The 20388-nt window shown below is 44.1% G+C and overlaps 1 protein-coding gene across 5 annotated transcripts in view; it reads right to left on the reverse strand.

Moving 5' to 3' along the window:
• TMEM260 (transmembrane protein 260) overlaps window positions 1-20388 on the reverse strand; it is a 162476-nt gene that overhangs the window by 40349 nt on the left and 101739 nt on the right. For 4 of the 5 annotated variants that reach the window (XM_068254379.1, XM_068254377.1, XM_068254378.1 and 1 more), the window contains exons 5-6: window positions 15050-15227; window positions 8579-8692 (exon numbers count right to left, since the gene is read on the reverse strand). In XM_068254379.1, coding sequence (XP_068110480.1) covers window positions 8579-8692; window positions 15050-15227 — 292 coding nt within the window. The remainder of the gene's footprint in view (window positions 1-8578; window positions 8693-15049; window positions 15228-20388) is intronic. The other variant, XM_068254381.1, reaches the window with a different exon arrangement.

The raw sequence follows: 20388 nt of genomic DNA on the forward strand, positions 1-20388 counted from the left end.
CTGCCGCCGCCACTGGCCACGCCCCTCCACCCCCCCCCTCCCCCGGGGGGGCCCCGGAGAAAATGTTGGTCGGGACAGTGGGCCCCGGGCTCAAAAAGGTTGGGGACCCCTGCCTTACTACATACATAATAGAACATTTCCGTCCCTAAGGTAACTATTTATGTATTTTTTTTATTGTATATATTTTTTTTTTTACAAAAAAAATTGTGTGTAGCTATTGGGGAGTGTGGGAGGTAGGGGACTAATTTTAACTGTAAAAAAAGGTCATTATCTGGAATTTTTTATTTCCAGATGTAATTTTACTATTTGGCCACAAGATGCCCTGGAAGCTTACTTCTGCATGCGTAGTGTTACTACGCAAGCGGAAGTAAAGCGTGGATGGGGCAGAAAGGGATTTATGAAAGACAGAGCCGTCTCATTGACAGCGTCGGTCTTTCATATGGGGACTTAGATCAATGAATGGAAACTGTGTTCCCATTCAGTGATCTCCGGGCTAATGGAAGGCGGCGGGAGCGCGTCTATCACGCTACCGGCTCAGCGGCAGCAGGGCAAGCTATCTGGACGGTTATATCCGTCCAGGTAGAATTGAGTGGTTAATGCAGTGTTCCCCAACCCTGTCCTCAAGGCCCACCAACGGTGCATGTTTTGTGGAAATCCACAGAGGAAGTTAACCAGCTCTGCTGAGACACTAATTACCTCACCTGTGAAAGTTTGTGGTTTCCTGCAAAACGTACTGTTGGTGGGCCTTGAGAACAGGGTTGGGGAACTCTGCCGTAGAGTACATCTGTTACAAAAAACAAACAAACCCTATTGAGTACTTACCTTCGGGAGGGGGAAGCCGTGTGTCCAAATAAGGCTTCCCCAATCCTCTAGAGCCTCGGGATCCAGCGCTGGCTCCCCCACTCCAAAAGTCCCGCAACAAGCACTGCGCAGGCGCAGCAGCACCCAGCAATACTTGTCATCAGAGTTCCAGCGCAGACACAGTAGAGTAAACACGATGGGGCTTGGCTATTTTCCGTCAAAGCCCGATTGGAAAGCTTTTACTACACCTGCACTGGGGCCCAAAAGGCAAATATTGCTACACTTGGAGTTCAGGGGCTGTCAGCGCTGGATGCAGGTGGCTGAAGAGGATGTGGGAAGCCGCGTTAGGCTCCAGAGGATTCCTCCTCCCGAGGTAAGTACTCCCCAGGGGGTGTTTTTTTCATTACAGATTTCCTTTAAAACCAAAGCAATACACTATCAGGTGGGCTTAGGCAAGGAACACACTATCTGAGATTGTGTGCAGTTTGCCACAGACAGCAAGACGCACACAGTTCCACAGACTTTTGAAGTCAATAGCCTCGCTTGGGAAACGTTCGTTGTGACCATTCATTCACATTTTGCGTTCGCGATTTAATCGCACAGCTTTCCGCTTTTTCCCATATTACGAGCTTGTTCGCAGTTACAGTATATGCTGCCACAAACAAAAAATTGCAGATCGATGGCGGCAATAGATTTGCGGAAAATGCAATCGCAAAAGTTGACAGAACCCTACAAGTGACTCCCTTATTTTTTTTTCCTGGGTACTGTTGTGCACCGCCTAATATTTAATGAGAGGTTAGCAGGGACAGCTAATTAGGTCCCCAGCTCAAATCCCAGCCAGGGCACTATCTGCATGGAGTTTGTATGTTCTCTCCATGTCTATGTGGGTTTCCTCCAGGGAACTCCGGTTTCCTCCCACATCCCAAAAACATACAGATAAGTTAATTGGCCCTAGACTATTCTGGACATATGGCTACGGCCGGAATTCGATTGTGAGCCCCTCTGAGGAACAGTTAAGTGACAAGCCAATGTACTCTGTTCAGCACTGTGGAAGATGTCAGTGCTATATTCTGTATTTTTTGGACTCACTTTTTCTCCCCCAAAAGTGGGGGGAAAAAAGTCAATGCGTCTTTATAGTGGAAAAGCAGGGGGTTTCTGACTTGTGAATGCCTGCCAATACGACCCTCCAACCCGACGCAATGTCGGGGACTCCCTGTACTGTGCCCATCAGAGGAGGACACAGGGGGACACAAAGGGGCAGAGAGAAGGATGCAAAGTCATCAGATAAGCATCCTGCTCCAAGCAGGCAGCTGTATACTGCTATAGAGGGGATACAGATCTAAGTATTGAGGCAGAAGTTATTTTCCTTTTCCATTTTGGAAAACTGCAGAGTTTGTAGCAAAACTACACTTATTTACTTTAACCCTTTAGCAGTCAATTTATTCAGAGGCTCGCACATTCTCCAGGCCAATTTATTTTAGCACATGTTTTAATTTCTAAAATTTCCTTGCTTCTGATTAGCACTGCTGTAATGTGTATTTATGGCCACTTGTCACTAGGGGGCAGTGTGAGACAATAACAGAAGACTTCTGCTTTCAGTTTCTATATTTTCTGCTAGTAGAGAGAGATCAAAGCATTCCAAGAATTTACAGCAAGACGAGCTCTGCCTACTGAGGTCAGAAGCAGTGCACTTATCTCAAACAATATAACTCTATTGAAAATGCTAATGGCTTAAAATAATGTTCTATATATTGCATATAAAAAAACTACAGTATGTCCAAACTTGGCTTGAAACAATTATACTAAGTCTATCCTCCTGCCATGCATGCTTGTTCCAGGTTAGCAACGTATTTGTTAGTATCCAGGATAACAATAACATCCCTGGAGTCTGTGTCTATAAAGGCATCTCAGCTATGGCAATGCTGTGTCCTTACAGGCTTGCCACCAGATCACATGACTTGCTTCACACCTGCTACTTGCATGCTCCCTTCCTGGCAGACCGTGATGTCCTGTGACACTTCTCTCACTGCGGAAGATCCCGTCTCATCACCCTCTGAAAGATGTTAAACCGACAGCAGGATTCTGATTGGCTGTCACAGCCAAAATCCTCTCCCTTTCTTTCTGCCGCTTCGACAAAAACCCCGCTGATAGCAGAAAGTGGAAAACATCGAGTAATATTTTACACATAGGCGCTTTTCCTATCTGTAACAAGTGCTGGTGAATTCTGTCAAATCTCCTGACTTTGGGGATTATTCAGAAATTGCTTTAAACTGATCTCCTTTACATGGCAGAGTGGAAATGTAAGTGAAGCCAATATTATTAGCGAGGGTTCCCGAGTATCGTCTAACCTGCATCGCCTGTTCTCCAATCATATTCCCCGGATCCGCAGTAGCTGCAAGACCGAGATAACTCACGCCAACATTATTAGCGCGAGGCTGATACTGCATTTCCCAGAATATTCCGCATTCATCAACAAAATTAGGGCACAATTCAACCGCTGATATTTTTTCTCTCCTTTTGTAAGTCCTTCAAAATATACAGCAGGGAATTTTTTTGCAGGAGAAAAAAAAAAAAAAAAGACAGTGACAGAGAGGACATGTAGCATAGGCAGAGTAATGGCTCTGCTCTACTGATGACATAAGAACGCAAAACAGGATAGTGAGGTAAGAAATAAATCATCAGTATATCAACTATGCTAGCCCATCCCTAATTACCTGACTTTCCTAACACAGCCTTCCTTTAGCTCCTCCTCCTCTGCCTAACACACTACCCACAATCCCCACCGGTGTTGCCAATAGAAGCAACTCCCTTCTGTCTGGCCTCCACTTGTACTGCATTGCCCCCCTTCAATCAGTTATGAACACGGCTGCCAGACTCATCCATTCTTCTCACCGCTCTGCATCCACATCCCCCCTCTGTAAATACCTGCACTGGCTCCCTATCCGATTCAGGATAACTTTCAAGATTCAATGCCTGGACTATAAATCTGTGCACAAAACTTGCCCTACCTACATCTCGGAGCTTGTTCACACATATACACCAGGCCGTCTCCTCCGGCCCTCCAATGACCTTTGCCTACCTACCCTGTGCATATTCCACTCCTATGTGTGCCTGGGGGATTTCTCAAAGCCACCCCACTTTCTGGAACCCTTCCACCACCCACCAGTCTTGCCCCCTCCTTCAACACATTCAAGCAACTGCTTGAAACCCACCTCATCAAGATGGCCTACCCACCCCCTACCACACAGTAACTCTCTTCTGAAAACTTATTCTTCAGCCTTACCTAGTATGTCCATCTCCCCTCCCCTTAGATTGTAAATGGCATGATGATGTACTTTGTACCCTGTTTGCCTTGTATAGCTTTGTGCTTTGTCCTACATTGTATAACCTTGTTTTGTTCTGTCATCCTTTGTATCATTGTATGTATTTATTGTCCGGCACTGCGTAATAAGCTGGTGCTTTATAAATACAATAAATAATAATACTCTGACCTTTAACCCGACCTTTCACCTGGGCCTAGCAATAATACCAAAGTGGAATTGAATATGTATTGCTTAGAACGCATGTTCAGCTCCTCAACTAGGCATCAATGCTGGGGGAGAAAAGATTATGTGGAAGTGGCTGGTTCAAGTATGTTCTTCTGTCCACTATTGTGCCCAGGTGATGCACTCTCCACCCACACCCACCCATCTATATTGATGGAGAAAATGGGGTGGACAGCACACCAGTCATGGTCGGTTCCTTGGCAAGACCCACATGATAGTGCAGCAGAAATGGTGTTAGCCACCGTAGGCCATAAAAGCAGCTGATGGAGGGGGAAGTATCACAAAGGCCATAGTAGCTGAGGTCATTCATACACCAATATAAGGAAAAGCAGAAACTGTTGTATTGGTTCATCCTTACAATATCTGACAATATTATTATTACTCTAAAAATACACCTTTCCCACAAGCCACATGCTTTAGAATGGTATTATAGGGCCTGGTTCCAAGCTATATACTTGCAGGCCAAAATTATTAGCATCCCATTGACTAACTCTAGTTAAAATACTTTGATCAAAATGTTCATGACAAGACATGCCAGAGAAAGACCCCATAGACACGCAGGCCCATATGCAATTCAGTTTTTTCCTAGGAGATCATTTTAATATTTTCTTTAAAGGAAACCTGCGACTACTATAATGGGGCTATTTCTACTTACTTGGGGCTTCCTCCAGCACCATCGGGTGTATGAGCTCCCTCACCGTCCTCTCTGGCTGCTTCGTTGTTTTGTATTCTCCACCCCCCCCCCCCCTCCCCCCAGTAATCTGGCTGGCCGCGCTCTTTTGTGCAAGTGCGGCTTGGGCCGTGCATGTGCAGAAGCGCACGACTGACTGCGACTGGCACCTCATGGGGCTGGTGAAAGCTCCAGGTAAGTATAAATAGCCCCATTATAGTCATCTCAGATATACTTTAAATTAATGTATAAAGTGAATGGGAACCGTATTTAAAAAAAATGAAGCAAATACTTACCTAAGGAGAGGGAAGGCTCTGGGTCGTATAGAGCCTTTCGTCTCCTCTCTCAGTGCTCTCTATCCTGTGCTGGCTCCCCCGCCCCCCCCCCCCCCACTTCAATCCCCCGCCGAAAGGGTATTTGGAAGTCTTCAGGAGCGGTGTCCTCTCGAAGACGTGCTGTACACACGTGAGCGTGCAAGAGAGCGTGCTTGCGCAGGCGCAGTACAGGGCCGCCCTTCTTCAGGAGCACTCGGGCTCCCTGAAGACTTCTGAAGCCTCCTTCGGCCGGGTAAAGCAGTATTTGACTAAATTACCGTAGTCAAATACTGCTACTGGGCGAGCCAGCACCGGAATGAGGGCACCGGGAGAGGAGTGGGAAGGCTCTATACGATCCAGAGCCTTCCCTCTCCTTGGGTAAGTATCTGCCTCATTTTTTTAAATGCGATTCCCATTCACTTTAAAGGATACCCGAAGTGACATGTGACATGATGAGATAGACGTGTATGTACAGTGCCTAGCACACAAATAACTATGCTGTGTTCTTTTTTTTATTTCTCTGTCTGAAAGCGTTAAATATCAGGTATGTAAGTGGCTGACTCAGTCCTGACTCAGACAGGAAGTGACTACAGTGTGACCCTCACTGATAAGAAATTCCAACTATAAAACACTTTCCTAGCAGAAAATGGCTTCCGAGAGCAAGAAAGAGATAAAAAGGGGAATTTCTTATCAGTAATGGTTACACTGTAGTCACTTTCTGTCTGAATCAGGACTGAGTCAGCCAATTACATACCTGATATTTAACTCTTTCAGACAGAGAAAGAAAAAAAGGAACACAGCATAGTTATTTGTGGGCTAGGCACTGCACATACACATGTCTATCTGATCATGTCACATGTCACTTCGGGTATCCTTTAAGAACTATATAATTGAAAAAGTACCCAAACAGTAGGTGAAATCGAACTATCAAAATTATTTTGAGTATTTTGTTTGGTTGGTGGTGGTTTAAAAGGCTCAAGATCTTTCCTTCAAGCCTGGTGTGACAGACCCAACTCTAACTATAAACGCCTGCTTACGTGAACTACAGCAATGGATGAATGACAACTGGCTGAAACTAAATGCAGACAAAACTGAAGTCCTTCTGATTGGAGGGCAGAGCATGATAACAAAACAACTTAACTTGCAGTCTTCACCACTGGGAATAGGAGGCACGGATCTGCGCAGCTCTGATCATGTGCGTAGCCTGGGAGTTCTAATTGATGGGGATTTAAACTTCAGAACTCAAATCTCTGCTGTGGTGAAATCATCCTATTTTCACCTGAAGAACATTGCAAAAATCAAGCACCTCATACCCCCAGAAGATCTGCCAACCTTAGTCCACGCCTTCATCACATCCCGACTGGACTACTGCAATGCTCTCTACACTGGCCTTCCAAAAAAGGCCTTGTACCGCCTACAGCTGATACAGAATACTGCTGCCAGACTGCTAACCAACCAACCCCGTCACTGCCACATAACGCCAGTCCTGCACTCCCTTCACTGGCTACCTATAGAATGGAGGGTCCTATTCAAGATCGGCCTACTGACATTTAAATCCCTGAATAATTTAGGCCCTGGATACATGAAAGATATGTTGCAGCTGCGTAGCAATCCCTGCATTCTCAGATCCACAGGTTCTAATAATCTAGTCATACCCAGAGTCCACTTGGAAACTTTTGGTCCCAGAGCCTTCTGTCATGCTGCCCCTACGTTTTGGAACTCCTTACCTCAACAGATCAGGACAGCTCCATCCCTGGACATGTTTAAATCCAGACTGAAAACCCACCTGTTCAGTTTGGCATTTGCAGAAATATAACTTTTGTTGTGTGAATACTTCATCCTACTAATTACTGAATCTGAGAGAGCCTAAGCGCTTTGAGTCCTATGGGAGAAAAGCGCTATAGAAATGTTATTGTATTGTATTATTGTATATTATATAAGAGAAAAAATGAATTGCATATGGGCCATAGAGAGACTTGAGTTGAAAAGTGTGCATGTGGCTAACATCTGACCATAAGCAGGTATGTTCCTACAGTGGACATATCTGGATGATGTAAGGGAGCGAATGCCCATTCCAGCCCTGGACTCAAACATATGCTAGGATCAACATTAGGAGGCAGTTTCCTTGGAGAGCTGACCTGCTGCCAGCAGGAAGGCCAGCAAAAATCTTGTCATCATAACAGAAGTGGACACCAGTTACAGCGGGAATACTTAGTGGAGGATTACACCTTGCCTATCATACATAGAGATAGTTCTGGATCAATTGGCGCTTCAGTACTATATGGCTATCGGACTGAATGGTTTGGAGTTTAGTTTTCCTGTTGGTAGCTGGAACTTAAAGTGGACCTCAACTCTTGCACAGGGCAGAAGGAAAACAGGGAGAAATGCACCCTGTATGTATTTAGAGAGTTTAGCCTGTCAGATTCCACCTCATCTGTGAGTAATCCTAATTGTAATTTGATCTCTCAGCTGTGTCAGCTGGCTGCCTCAGCAGAGCAGCTAATTTGTAAACACAGAATGTTAACCCTATGTCTGCTTACATGAAAGCAGGAAGTAGACACTGCATATTTATTGCAGGATTTGTACCAGCAATAAATGTTTTTCTTTAAAAGTTATTATGCTGTTGTTTATCTTTAAGAGCAAAGGACGTTTTGAGTTCAGGTCAACTTTAAGGATCTATCAGATCAGTACTGTGCATGGTAATAGTAGCAGCGGCATAGCAATAGGGGATGCACAGGATGCGACGGCATTGGGGCCCCTTGGGACCCAAAGGGGCCCTCCCTCAACTGCAGCATTAGCTCTGTATTGGTCCTGAGCTGGTATCAATCACTTCTATAGATGCTTTAAATAGTAGTAATTCTCATCCCGTTCTTGCACCTCAAACACTGTGGCTGTCCTTGGCAGGTTTTGGTGCGCTGTCAAAATTGTTATATGTAGAGTGCTTGGGGGGGGGGGGGGCCGCAATGGCAAAACTTGCTTCGGGGCCCATAGCTCCTTAGCTACGCCACTGATTAGAGGAATAGCTGTAGTCTCTGTATTTTATATTTGTTGTGTACTACTGCTTTGTGGATTGCCTGATCCAGCCAAGCACCCACCTTATCCCTTACAAGAGGTATGTGTGTAGATTCCAAAACACTATTTCTTTAAATTCTGACCCTTACAGTGTCCCAGCTGCAGCCTCGCTCCCATTATAGACTGTAGAGAGCAGAAACCTGTGTACAGCATGCGCCTGTGTCACATTGACATACCTTACGGGAAGAAAGGCGGACGAGAACCTGCAGCACTATGCATAGAATGTACAGCACAATAGTGTGCTGATTACACAGGCTGAGGCCACAGCAGAAAGCCCCGTACAGAGAGACCTGAAAAGAAAGAAAATTAGTTATGCGGAACAGATGAAACGCAGATTCTTAATCAGCAAATAAAAGGAACCAACACTATGCCACAAATAATAATAATAATAGCAAAATAATCAGATGCTACAAAGGAGAAGATTGCACCATTTTGCATGAGGACCTCTCCACACTTTCCCGCCATGAAATGCAAGCATATATTTTACATGTGTTTTTTAGGTATTTTCTGGCAGTTACAGTAACATGAAAAAGTTTTAGGCAGGTGTAAAAAAATTGCAGTAAACAACGAACGCTTTCCAAAATGGAAGTGCTAATCATTTATTTCTGTAAAATCTTAAGCTATAGGCTTGCTATACTCCAGCGGTTCTGGATGTAAGCCTGGCTTCAGGGGAATAAAGACACAATTTGCATATTCAGTAGCGTTGCATTGTGGGTTGCCACAGATGTTCACTTGAAGCTGAATTATCCCAAATACCTTCTGTTTTAAGAAGGCAAATCACAGTGAGCATTGGCTTTTTAGTAGTTGGGCTTTTCGGTCTCTTTTAGTCCCCTATACTTTCCTAGTGGTTTTGGGTCACTCAGAGCTGCTTGGGTATTCTGTTATTCTCATCAATCAAAAAATGCAGTGAATGGACAAAAGAACAATCTAAATCAAATCAATATTTGGAGTGACCACCCTTAGCCTTCAAAATAGCATCAATTTTTCTAGGCACACTTGCACACAGTTTTTGAAGAAACTCGGCTGGTAGGTTGTTCCGATCATCAATGGAGAATTAACCACAGATCTTCTGTGGATGTAGGCATCCTCATATCCTTCCATCTCTTCATGCAATCCCAGACACACTGGATGTGGAGATCAGGGCCTTGTGGAGGCCAAACCATCACTAATAGGACTTCTTCTTCTTTACGCTGAAGACAGTTGTTAATGACTTTGGCTGTATTTTTGGGGTCGTTGTCCTACTGCAGAATACATTTGGGGCCAATCATACGCTTCCCTGATGTTATTGCATGATGGATAAGTGTCTCAGCATTGAGAACATCATTAATCCTGACCACATTTCCAACTCCACATTTCCAACTCCATTTACAGAAATGCAGCCCTAAGGAATCTCCACCATGCTTCACTGTTGCCTGCAGACACATTACTGTACCGCTCTCCAGCCCTTTGACACACAAATGCCTTCTTTTACATCCAAATCTTTAAAATGTTGACTAATCAGTCCAGAGAACCTTCTGCCATGTTTTGCACCTCAGTTCTTATGTTTTCGTGCATACTTGAGTCGTTTGGCCTCGTTTCCACATCAGAGGTATGGCTTTTTAGGTGCAACTCTTCCATGTAGACCACCACCACTGGGTAATAAGCTTGATGTGTCTTTCATCTGCTGCACTAAGTTTTCTTGGCCGACCACTGCGTGTAAGATCCTAAACGTTGCACGTTTCTTTGTGCTTCTTCAAAAAAGAGCTACCTATAAGAGTTGAAGCTGGTTTGAAAGCAAAAAGTAGTAACACCAAATATTGATTTGATTTAGATTCTACTTTTGTTCGCTCACTTTGCATTTTGTAAATTGTTAACAATAAACAATCATTATTAATATTTCTGGAAGCATTCTTTGATTACAGCATTTTTCCACACCTGCCTAAAGCGTTTGCACAATACTGCATGTGTCTAATGGACATTATTTAACACATTTGCAACGGGCAAACTTTAAAGGGACCCTGAGCAGGTTTTAAAATCACAACTGGAACTTACCTGGGGCTTTCTCCAGCTCACCGTAGGCCACGAGGTCCCCCGGCATCCTCCTGGCTCCTCTCCTGGTCCCGCTGGCGACTTCGTTATTTGGCAACTTCTACCTGAAGTCACCAGTACAAGTCCCCGCCGTGCACGCTACCCGTCATCATGTCGCCTGGCACAAGTCGCCAATTAATGGAGCCACCAGCAGGACCAGGAAAGGAGCCAGGATGACGCCGAGGGACCTCACGGCCTACGGTGGGCTGGAGGAAGCCCCAGGTAAGTTCAAATTGTGATTTTAAAACCTGCTCATGGTCCCTTTAATTAGCGCATTTTTGAACCCATTCTGGATATGGTTAATCCTACCTGACATTACAAGCACCCTCTTCAGCTCCAGATGTTTTCAACTTAAAGTGAATGGGAACCGCATTTTTAACAAAATGAAGCAAATACTTATCTAAGGAGAGGGAAGGCTCTGGGTCGTATAGAGCCTTCTGTCTCCTCTCTCGGTGCTCTCTATCCTGTGCTGGCTCCCCTCCCCCCCCCCCCCCCCCCCGTTTCAATCCCCCACCGAAAGGGTATTTGGAAGTCTTCGGGAGCCGTGTCCTCCCAAAGACGTGCGGCTCCATACTACACAGGCGTGAGCGTGTGAGAGAGCGTGCTTGCGTAGGCGCAGTACAGGGCCGCCCTTCTTCAGGAGCACTTGGGCTCCCTGAAGACTTCTGAAGCCTCCTTCGTGCGGGTAAAGCAGTATTTGACTAAATTTGTCAAATACTGCTACCGGGCAAGCCAGCCCTGGACTGAGGGGACCAGGAGAGGAGCCGGAAGGCTCTATAGGACCCAGAGCCTTCCCTCTCCTTGGGTAAGTATCTGTCTCATTTTTCTAAATGCGGTTCCCATTCACTTTAAAACCCTCTACCACAACCTACAGTATCCGTCGTGCTCCCAGCCTGAACATTTTTAAATGCACCTTTGTCCTATTCAAACAATTTTATAATTTGTTATAGCTAGAATTTAAAGCTCATTGCCTCATCTGCTAACCCCTTTGTCCACGTCCCCAGTGTCTCAACTTACAATCTACAGGGTAGTGAGTACCCTGTAGATTGTAAGCTCGCAAATCTCTTCCCCCAGTGTCTTCACCCCACTACCCTCTAGATTGTAAGCTTGCAAGGGCAGGACCCTACCCCTTTTGTTTACTGCTTCTGCGCAATTTATCAAATGAACATCTATCAGTGTTGGTCAGTGATGCTCTCACCACGAGTGCTTACTCGTGATTCAAATTAGCTTTAATTGCTGCAGCTGAGCGGCTGGATGAGAATGGGTTATTTACCCATAATTCCGCCATCCGCTCAACAGCTTGCACGCTTCCTATTAGTCGCATTGCAAGCCTCACCAAGGCAAACTTTCTCTTTTCGTCTTGAAGAAGGAAGTATAAGAGTCATGGAAATGCAACAACCAGAGGTGGTGACAAAGGTGGACGCAGCCCACAGGTGTAAAGCTTCCATTTTATACAAAAGTCAGAACGCGCACAGGACGCTCATCCCTATTTACTATAGGAACTACACATACAATTATCTCACAAGATTATTTTCACTTCGTTCCACTCTTAACGGTTCAGGTTCACTGTAACGTAGGAATGCCCTCATATTGCCTCCTTCTGGAGTGATCTTGTTTCATTTCTCTCAGAGATGTTAGATTTTAACCTTTCCTACGTTCATTTGGTTTGGAAGATGATTACTCAAGGTATGAACGCGTGTTCTTAAAGGACCACTATCATGAAAAAGTGTAAAATGTAAAGTAAATGTAAACACATGCAAATAAGAAGTACGTTTTTTTCCAGATTAAATGAGCCATAAATGACTTTTCTCCTATGTTGCTGTCACAGTAGGTAGTAGAAATCTGACAGAACTGACATTACCAATAGGTTTTGGACCAGCTCATTTCCTCATGGGGATTCTCAGCATGGCCTTTATTCTTTATAAAGACACTGCTTGAAAGGATTTATACAAATATGCTGGCCAGCCTCCCCGCTCGCTGCACAGTGTTTTGGCAGCTGGATGGAGCAACTCCCATTTACTAAGTGCTTTTGAAAATAAAGAAAACATTGAGAATCCCCCATTAAGAGATGAGCTGGTCTAAAACCTGTCGGTTTTATCAGATTTCTACTACCTACTGTAAATCACAGCAACATAGGAGAAAATGAATTTATGGCTCATTTTACTCCTGGAAAAATGTACTTATTATTTGTATAGGTTTATATGTACTTCAAAGAGAGTCTGAAGCCAAAATGATTTTCCTTTTATTATTGTCTACATATGTTAAGCATTAGCCCCATAGATGATTCGCGGCATCAGCGCGGCTGAACAAAAGGGGGCAATTGTCCCAGGGCCTGTATTGGACCCCAAAGTTTCTCCCAATGCAGAGTCTTCGGCAGAGTAACATCTCACCTGGGCACTCCTCTTTCAGTCTGTGGCTTCTGTCTTCATCCACCGATGGCTGCTTCTTCTCTATGACTTGTGACATGTTATTGCATTATAACTTGCGCCAGGTCACGGAGGAGATGCACCCTTGCGAGGATGTAAGAGGCTATTCTGCCAAAGACTCTGCAGCGGCCTCAGAAAGCACAATTAAGTTAGGAGATGATGGGGGTGCAAAAAAGGGGCCCTGAGGAAAATTGGCTGCAATAAAGGGCCCCAACTGCCACTTATTTACTTATTCGGTTGAGGGTGTCTATATGGGGGCCCCTGGGTTAATTTTGCCGGACCTGAACTGCTGAAATGGGAATTACAAGGACCACACTGCCCCCCCCCCCCCCCCCAAGTGTCAGGCAGATTACTGTGATCTATAACTGCTAAGCAAGCTAATCAAGCTAAGCATAGGTTAATTTTAGGTTTTCCGACAATTGGTGCTACAGTAGCTCTTTTGTGGGATCGGACGTGAAGAGCTAGCCTTTTTTGTCCACATGCATCAGTGTGTCTTGGGTGCCCATGACCTTGCAGCTAGACCAGGAGTTGACCTGACTTGGGTCACTTATTGTAGGCGCTAACCACCACATAATGGGAACAACTCACAAGATCTGACGGGAGATACCTTGATCCAGTTCTTCAGCATTCACAACTTGGCTTTTGTCAATGTTGCTCATCACCCTCCCTTTCCCTCCTCTTCTCTGCCCCATTTACTAAAAGGAGGTAATGGAAAGTAATAGGAGGGAACATCGCGGCAAGCAGTGGCGTAGCTAAGGAGCTATGGGCCCCAGTACAAGTTTTACACTGGGCCTCCCATGCACTCTATACATAACAATTTATACAGTGAACCAAAACCTGCCAAGCACAACCACAGTGTCGGAGGTACAAGAAGGGGATTGGGAACGGTTTATCAATGATTGTAACAATTAAAAGCATCTATATTTTCCAGTACAGGACCAATAGAGAGCTTATAATATGGTTGAAGGAGGACCCCTCTGGCCCAAGTGGGGTCCTCCCCAGTCGCAACCTCTGCACCCTCTATTGTTACCTTCCTTTCTGAAAATTTGACTTAAAGAGGAGCTGTTAGGTATAAGGTCTCAGAGAAAATAAACACATATATCAGTAGCTAAAGATTGGCTGTACTTACATTACATATGCATTTCACTGTCCACGTTTGGATTTCACAGAATTTGTATATAGTATATGCAGAGATAGATGCTCCTGACAGCTCATGGCAGGCTCCATGTTTTTCTGTCAAATGTGTCGTCATGTCCTGCCTGCTTCCTGATCACAGAAAAGCTGGTACTAAATAACACAGTGTGCAGTGAATATTAATGAGCCATGTGGCTAGGAACAATAGCTGACTCCTGCAGTGTACTCTGCCCGGAGATTTATCAGTGATACACGCTGGACTGATTACAAGCTTCTGTAACGTCTCATTAGCAGCCGAGGGGAGGGCCCCAGAATGCTTTGCAGTATAGTATGCGGCTTGCGTCTTTATGGGTCTATAACAGACTTGCTGATAAGCACACATCAAAGGTAACTGAGATTTTTATCTTCACTAATGCCTTTTGAGCTTCCTTCTAAACTGTTTAACACAGGAGAATAGAGGTTTAAATTAGCTTCTGCAGCCTGACAGTTACTCTTTAAGCCAAAGACCATTGGGGGGACAGCGTAGGGGGTTTTGTTGCAATTGTCACTCATCCTGATATCGCTTGCCATCACCGCAGCGCACCCCACTGACCACGACAACCTGACAACTTGCAGCAGGTCCGGCAGATTAATGAGACCAATTTTCCCCCGAAATTGGTTGCATCGTCGATTGGGCATGCACTTGGCGGCATCAATTTTCATTCGATTATAATAAACAAATCGATTTAAGTATAAAAATTGAATCAAATGGTCGATCGGCCGCCAAGTCGCTATCATTATTTTTTTTTCAGATATTGAGTGAATTCTAACTTCACTACTCTATCCAAAAAAGTGAAAGAATACCAAAGGATCAACTTGAGGAAAAAAAGAAAGGGCGAGCCAAGAACTGACCCATCTAAGGGATTAAAATACACCACATCGTCCTTTGTTCTTATTTTGCCCTGTAAAAAAAAAAAGACACCGGCGGTTCCTTCACGCTCTCCGCCATGGCGGCATCCACCTAGTCAAACAAAACATTACCTTTGATCTGCCTCTCGCAGTCTTCGCCTTCTCAAACTCCACCACGAGGGCCATGAGCAGCGCCACAAACAGATTGTTGAGGCTGAAAACCTCGGCTGCAATGGACCACTGCCATGTAAGACGGGAGAATGAATATAACCCTACAGCGAGGATTCCTGCCGCACTGGAGCCAGAGAGCCTGCAAACACAGATAACAGAAAATCTCCTTTTCACCACAGAGCTAAAAAAAAAATACGAGGAAAGAAAAACTGGTTTGTTATGCATCTTATAATATAGCTACAATCATCTTTTGCAACCAAGAGCTATCAGCTGGCCATGTAATATTTCCACAGACCAATTCCCGACAATATTAATTAACAAAAAAAGTACAGAATACTGGAACGTGAGGGAGAGAATGTTTAATGTGCTTCTCTGCTGTGTCACCAACCCTTAAGGTAGAAGGGCGGGAAGTTCTGAGCTGTCAAAACACTTGCCAAGCTGAATGAGAACAGCGGCCACAGCGTGGAACAAGGCTGTCATGTTAAAATAAACAGGAGGAGGACAATGGATGGCAGTGTCTGAGAGCGGGCAGGTTCAATGTCACACGGAAGACAGGGAGAAGGCTGAATGACGGCCTTTGTCCTGGAGTTGTCCGCTGCTCCCAGCCAGGATTGAACACGACTGGGAAAAGAAGCCCGTAGCCATGTCTGTCGTATGGAGCGACCGCTGACAGCAAACATTGTCTCTGAGGCGCTACAGCATTCTGTTGTGATAGACAAGGGACAGAAGGGATTGTTTATTAAAACCGCAACAAAGAAAAATAGAGAGGTTGTCAATAACAGGAAAACATATTGCAGTAGCAAATGAAATGTGGAAAGTGGTTGCTATGGACACTAGCTCCACATCTGCCCCAGGTTATATAAGTTGTGGGTAGGTGAGGGCTTAGGCTGGGTTCACACCCAGAAAGTGGACAGGCACAGCTGATCCGATGACATACCTCCCAACTTTTTGGGATGAGAAAGAGGGACACTTAAGCCACACCCCTAGTCACGCATACCATAAAGATTTCATAAGAAAAATATGTTGTTTTATAATTCAAACCATGCTGATCCTTTCTATCCTGGTTCATTTCCCTTTATATTAACATTTTAAAATTAGTAATATATCAATTTAAAGGATGGTAATAAAGTTTAGAGTCAAACACATTTTTAGTAGAGAAATATTTACATAGAGAGAGAGGGGTAATATGCACGGGGACATGGTGCGGTGAGATCGCTCTGCCCCGGGCTCTCCTGCTGCAGGACAATCACACCACAGAGAATCTGTGGAGGGAGCTAATGATCAGGGTGGTGGCAAGAAGACCCTCCAACCTGAAAGATTTAGAGCTCATTGCTAAAGGTGAATGGGCAAAAATACCTGTGGAGACATGCAAAAAGCTGGTCTGCAATTTTAGGAAGCGTTTGATTGCTATAATAGCCAATAAAGGCTTTTCTGTAGACTATTGAGGAGGGTATGAATAATTTTGGACTGAACACTTTTAGCTCAAATGTAAATAAAAGCTGAGAAATGTTTTTTTTTCCACAATAATGCCTCTTGTACATCGTCTTATTATCTTTTGGGAGACACCGATGTCGTTTCCAGTCAAAAAATGACTTGCTGGTTGAATAAAAGTAACTTTAAGGCCTCTTTCACGTTTGATGCGACGTTAAGGTCAGATAACGTGCCCCTAACGCAACACATTGAAAGAGTATAACTTGGATGTTATAGTACATTCTTTAGCCCTGCGTTTGGTGCGCCGTTTTCGTCGCATACTGATGGAACGAAAACGGCGCATGCGTTACATAGGAAAAAAAAAACCTTACTGAGCATGTGCAACACACAGATAACGCAGCAGATTCATTGCTAAACGCACAGCATGCAGCACTTTCTAATAATGCTACATGTTACACACAAACGCAACGTGTGCACTGTGAATGTTGCACATACTTAGTATTGCTGTGCGCTAGTCCACGTTAAAACATTTTCTAACGTGCGACTTTACCGTCGCACTGTGAAAGAGGCCTAAGTCAAAATTTGCCAGGGGTATAAATAATTATGGGCAGCACTGTAATATGTGAAACCAGCCTGTATGGATATGGGATACATACCCCTATGTGTTTATTCCACTAATATAGAGGATAGGATGAACATTGCACATGATTTCTGTTCACCTGTAGAGGTTATAACCTCACCCCTATGCGTCTCTGTCTCTATGTCTAACTCAGACACTTCCTCGGTGATCTTAAATGACATAAGAGAACGGGACTACCGAGCAAGATAACCACCCAAACACAAAGTGCACAGAGAAACCCCTCACACACCTCTGACATGTCACAATTCTTTACTAAATGAACATGTTCCTAGCATCAAAAATAATATCTAGGTTCAGGACTGCAGCAGCCAACTCACTGACTCCATAGAAGCCACCATCTGGTTTCCTGTTGCAGCAGATGTCTGCTAAAGTCTCTTCTCCTAATTGTCTCCAGGCTGTGGACAATGGCTGCAAATTTCAGCTCAGCAGGGACACTCTACAACTTGTTAACACAAAAATAAAAGTGGCGGCACCTTTCTGTATAGACAGTTCTTTAGATAATTTACAGAGCTTTCAGTTTAGTTTTTCAAACAAAAATTCTCACTTTCTTATTTCCAAAACATCATTCTGAAGATCTGTCTAGTCTCCTGCAGAACAAACATTGCTAATAGTGGTCATAGACAATAAACCTCTATGCAATTGTTATATAGCACTGAAATCTTTTGCAGCACTTTACGGAGTACATAGTCATGTCACTGACTCTCCTTAGAGGAGTAACTTTTAATTTATTTTAATAAAATCATTGCCATTAAATGAAAAGTATTTTGGATGTTTACTTGATTAGATATACAACAACCTAGTTGGGTAGTTTAGAAGTATATGTTGTGTCACTTAGAAAGGACATTCTGTATTTTATAGTCAATTCACTTAAATTGACTATAAAATACAGAATGTCCTTTTTAAGTGACACAATATATACTTCTAAACTACACAACTAGGTTGTTGTATATCTATATCTAATCAAGTAAACATCCAAAATACTTTTCATTTAATGGCAATGATTTTATTAAAATAAATTAAAAGTTACGTTTTACTTGGCCTCAGACAAGGTCTACTAAGTGTGTTTATTTGAAAAATCAGATTTGTGTAATTTTTTCCTTAGAGGAGCTCAGAATCTAACCTACCATAGTCAGTGTAATGTCGTAAAATATTATTATGTATTTATATAGCCCTGACATCTTCTGCAGCACTTTACAGAGTAGATAGTCATGTCACCGCCTGTCCTCAGAGGAGCTCACAAGCTAATCTCTACCATAGTCATAGTGTAATGTCCTATTATATAAATATTATGTATTTATATAGCACTTACATCTTGTGCAGCACTTTACAGAGTACATAGTCATATCACTTACTGTCATTAGAGGAGCTCACAATCTAATCCCTACCATAGTCATAGTCTAAAGCCTCATCTAGACGGAGCGATCCGGCGGCTCTATTAGCCGCCGGATCGCCTCTTACGCATCCCTGCGCGTACCCAACGCGTCCCCGCTCGTCCGTCGGATTCGATACCCGGTCGTCCCCGCCAGCGGCGCTTATGTTCCGCTCAATTCCCCACTATTGTCCGCACGCGGGGAATCGAGCGGCGCCGAGATCGGACCTGTCAGATCTTATCAATCGAGCCGCATCAGCGGCTTGATTGATAAGTTACATCGGAGCGTGTAGACCCAGCTTAACGCCCTACCACATTATTATCATGCATCTATATAGCACTGACATCCTCTGCAGCACCTCTGCAGCACTCAGAATATTAAAAGGACCATAATGTCTGGAACATACAATGCAATTTTCTGTCAGATTGACAGTCAAATCGATTATGTCTGTCAGGTCCGAACTGATTTCTGATCGTTTTTCTGTTCGATTTTCTGATCACATCTATACAGAATCGATTAGAAAAACAGAAATCAGATCATACCTGTCAGAAATAATTGATTTAACCGTCAATCACACGGAAAATTGCATTGTGTGTACTAGGCATAAGGGGGACAAAATCTACTACCTTGCCTTGGGCCCCATTTCAACTTAATCCATCTCTGGTCCTCAGAGGAGCTTACAATCTAATCCCTACTATAGTCAAAGTCTTATGCCCCACCATATTATTATCATGTAAATATTGCTGACATCCTCTGCAGCACTTTTCATAGTATATACTCGAATACAAGTCAACCTCGCGTATAAGTCGACTCCAATATTCAACCCTCTTAAGCTGGAATTTTTTATTGACTCAAGTATAAGTCTACCAAGCAAAGTTAATGGCTGCACTTGGGGCTTAGGAGGGATTAATGACTGCACTGCAAACAGTATTGCAGCCATTAACCCCTCCTGTCCCTTAAGTGCAGCCAATACCTTCTCCAGGCCTCCAAGTGCTGCAATTATTCATCCCCTTTTATGCAGCCCAGTATTTTCCCCTTGCCTTTTTCCTTGTTAATTGTTGTGGCCAGGGCTTTCAGATCTGTGGTTTTTTAGCATTTCCTTTCCTCAAAGTATCACTTACCACTGGGTGTATTGCTGCAAATGGGAAGGTCACTATTAGTACACACATTACTCAAGTGTGCTCAGTGTTGCCCATAACTTGTGTATAAGTCGACCCCTATACTTTTATGAAGTGAATCAAACTTACATTTCTAGACTTATACTTGAGTATATACAGTAGTCACTTTACTAACTGTCTTCAGAGGAGCACACAATCTAATCCCTACTGCAGAAATCAAACTTCTGATATAGTATACTACGTTTCCTGGTCCCTTGTAGTTTACTATAAAGGGTTTCCACTGTACTAACAATATTGAATAAATATTTATCAGATATGGCCTTTAGGCTGGTTTCACAGTGGGACGTTACAGGCGCACGTTAGAGCAGCCTGTAACGCACCCCACCGCACAGCAATGAAAAATCAATGGGCTGTTCACAGTGCCCACGTTGCGTTACTTAGTAACGCTGCGCCATAACACAACGTACTGCATGCAGTACTTTATAAGCGGCAGAGCCGCGTTAGACTGCTTGCACATGCTCAGTAATGTTGGGGAGGAGCGGAGAGCGGCCAGGCACATGGCTAATTAATATTCACTGCACTCAGTGACGTGCAGTGTTTACTTCCTGGAGCGGCCGCTCTATGCGGCGATTGGCCGGGCAGGACCATGTGATGCCGCATGCTTCCAAGAGTACGCATCACGGACGCCAGAGTGAGCTGCACAACGTGGCTCACTCTGACGTCCACATCAGAGAGCACCAG

The sequence above is a fragment of the Hyperolius riggenbachi genome, chromosome 9, assembly GCF_040937935.1.
Source record: "Hyperolius riggenbachi isolate aHypRig1 chromosome 9, aHypRig1.pri, whole genome shotgun sequence".
NCBI lineage: Eukaryota > Metazoa > Chordata > Amphibia > Anura > Hyperoliidae > Hyperolius > Hyperolius riggenbachi.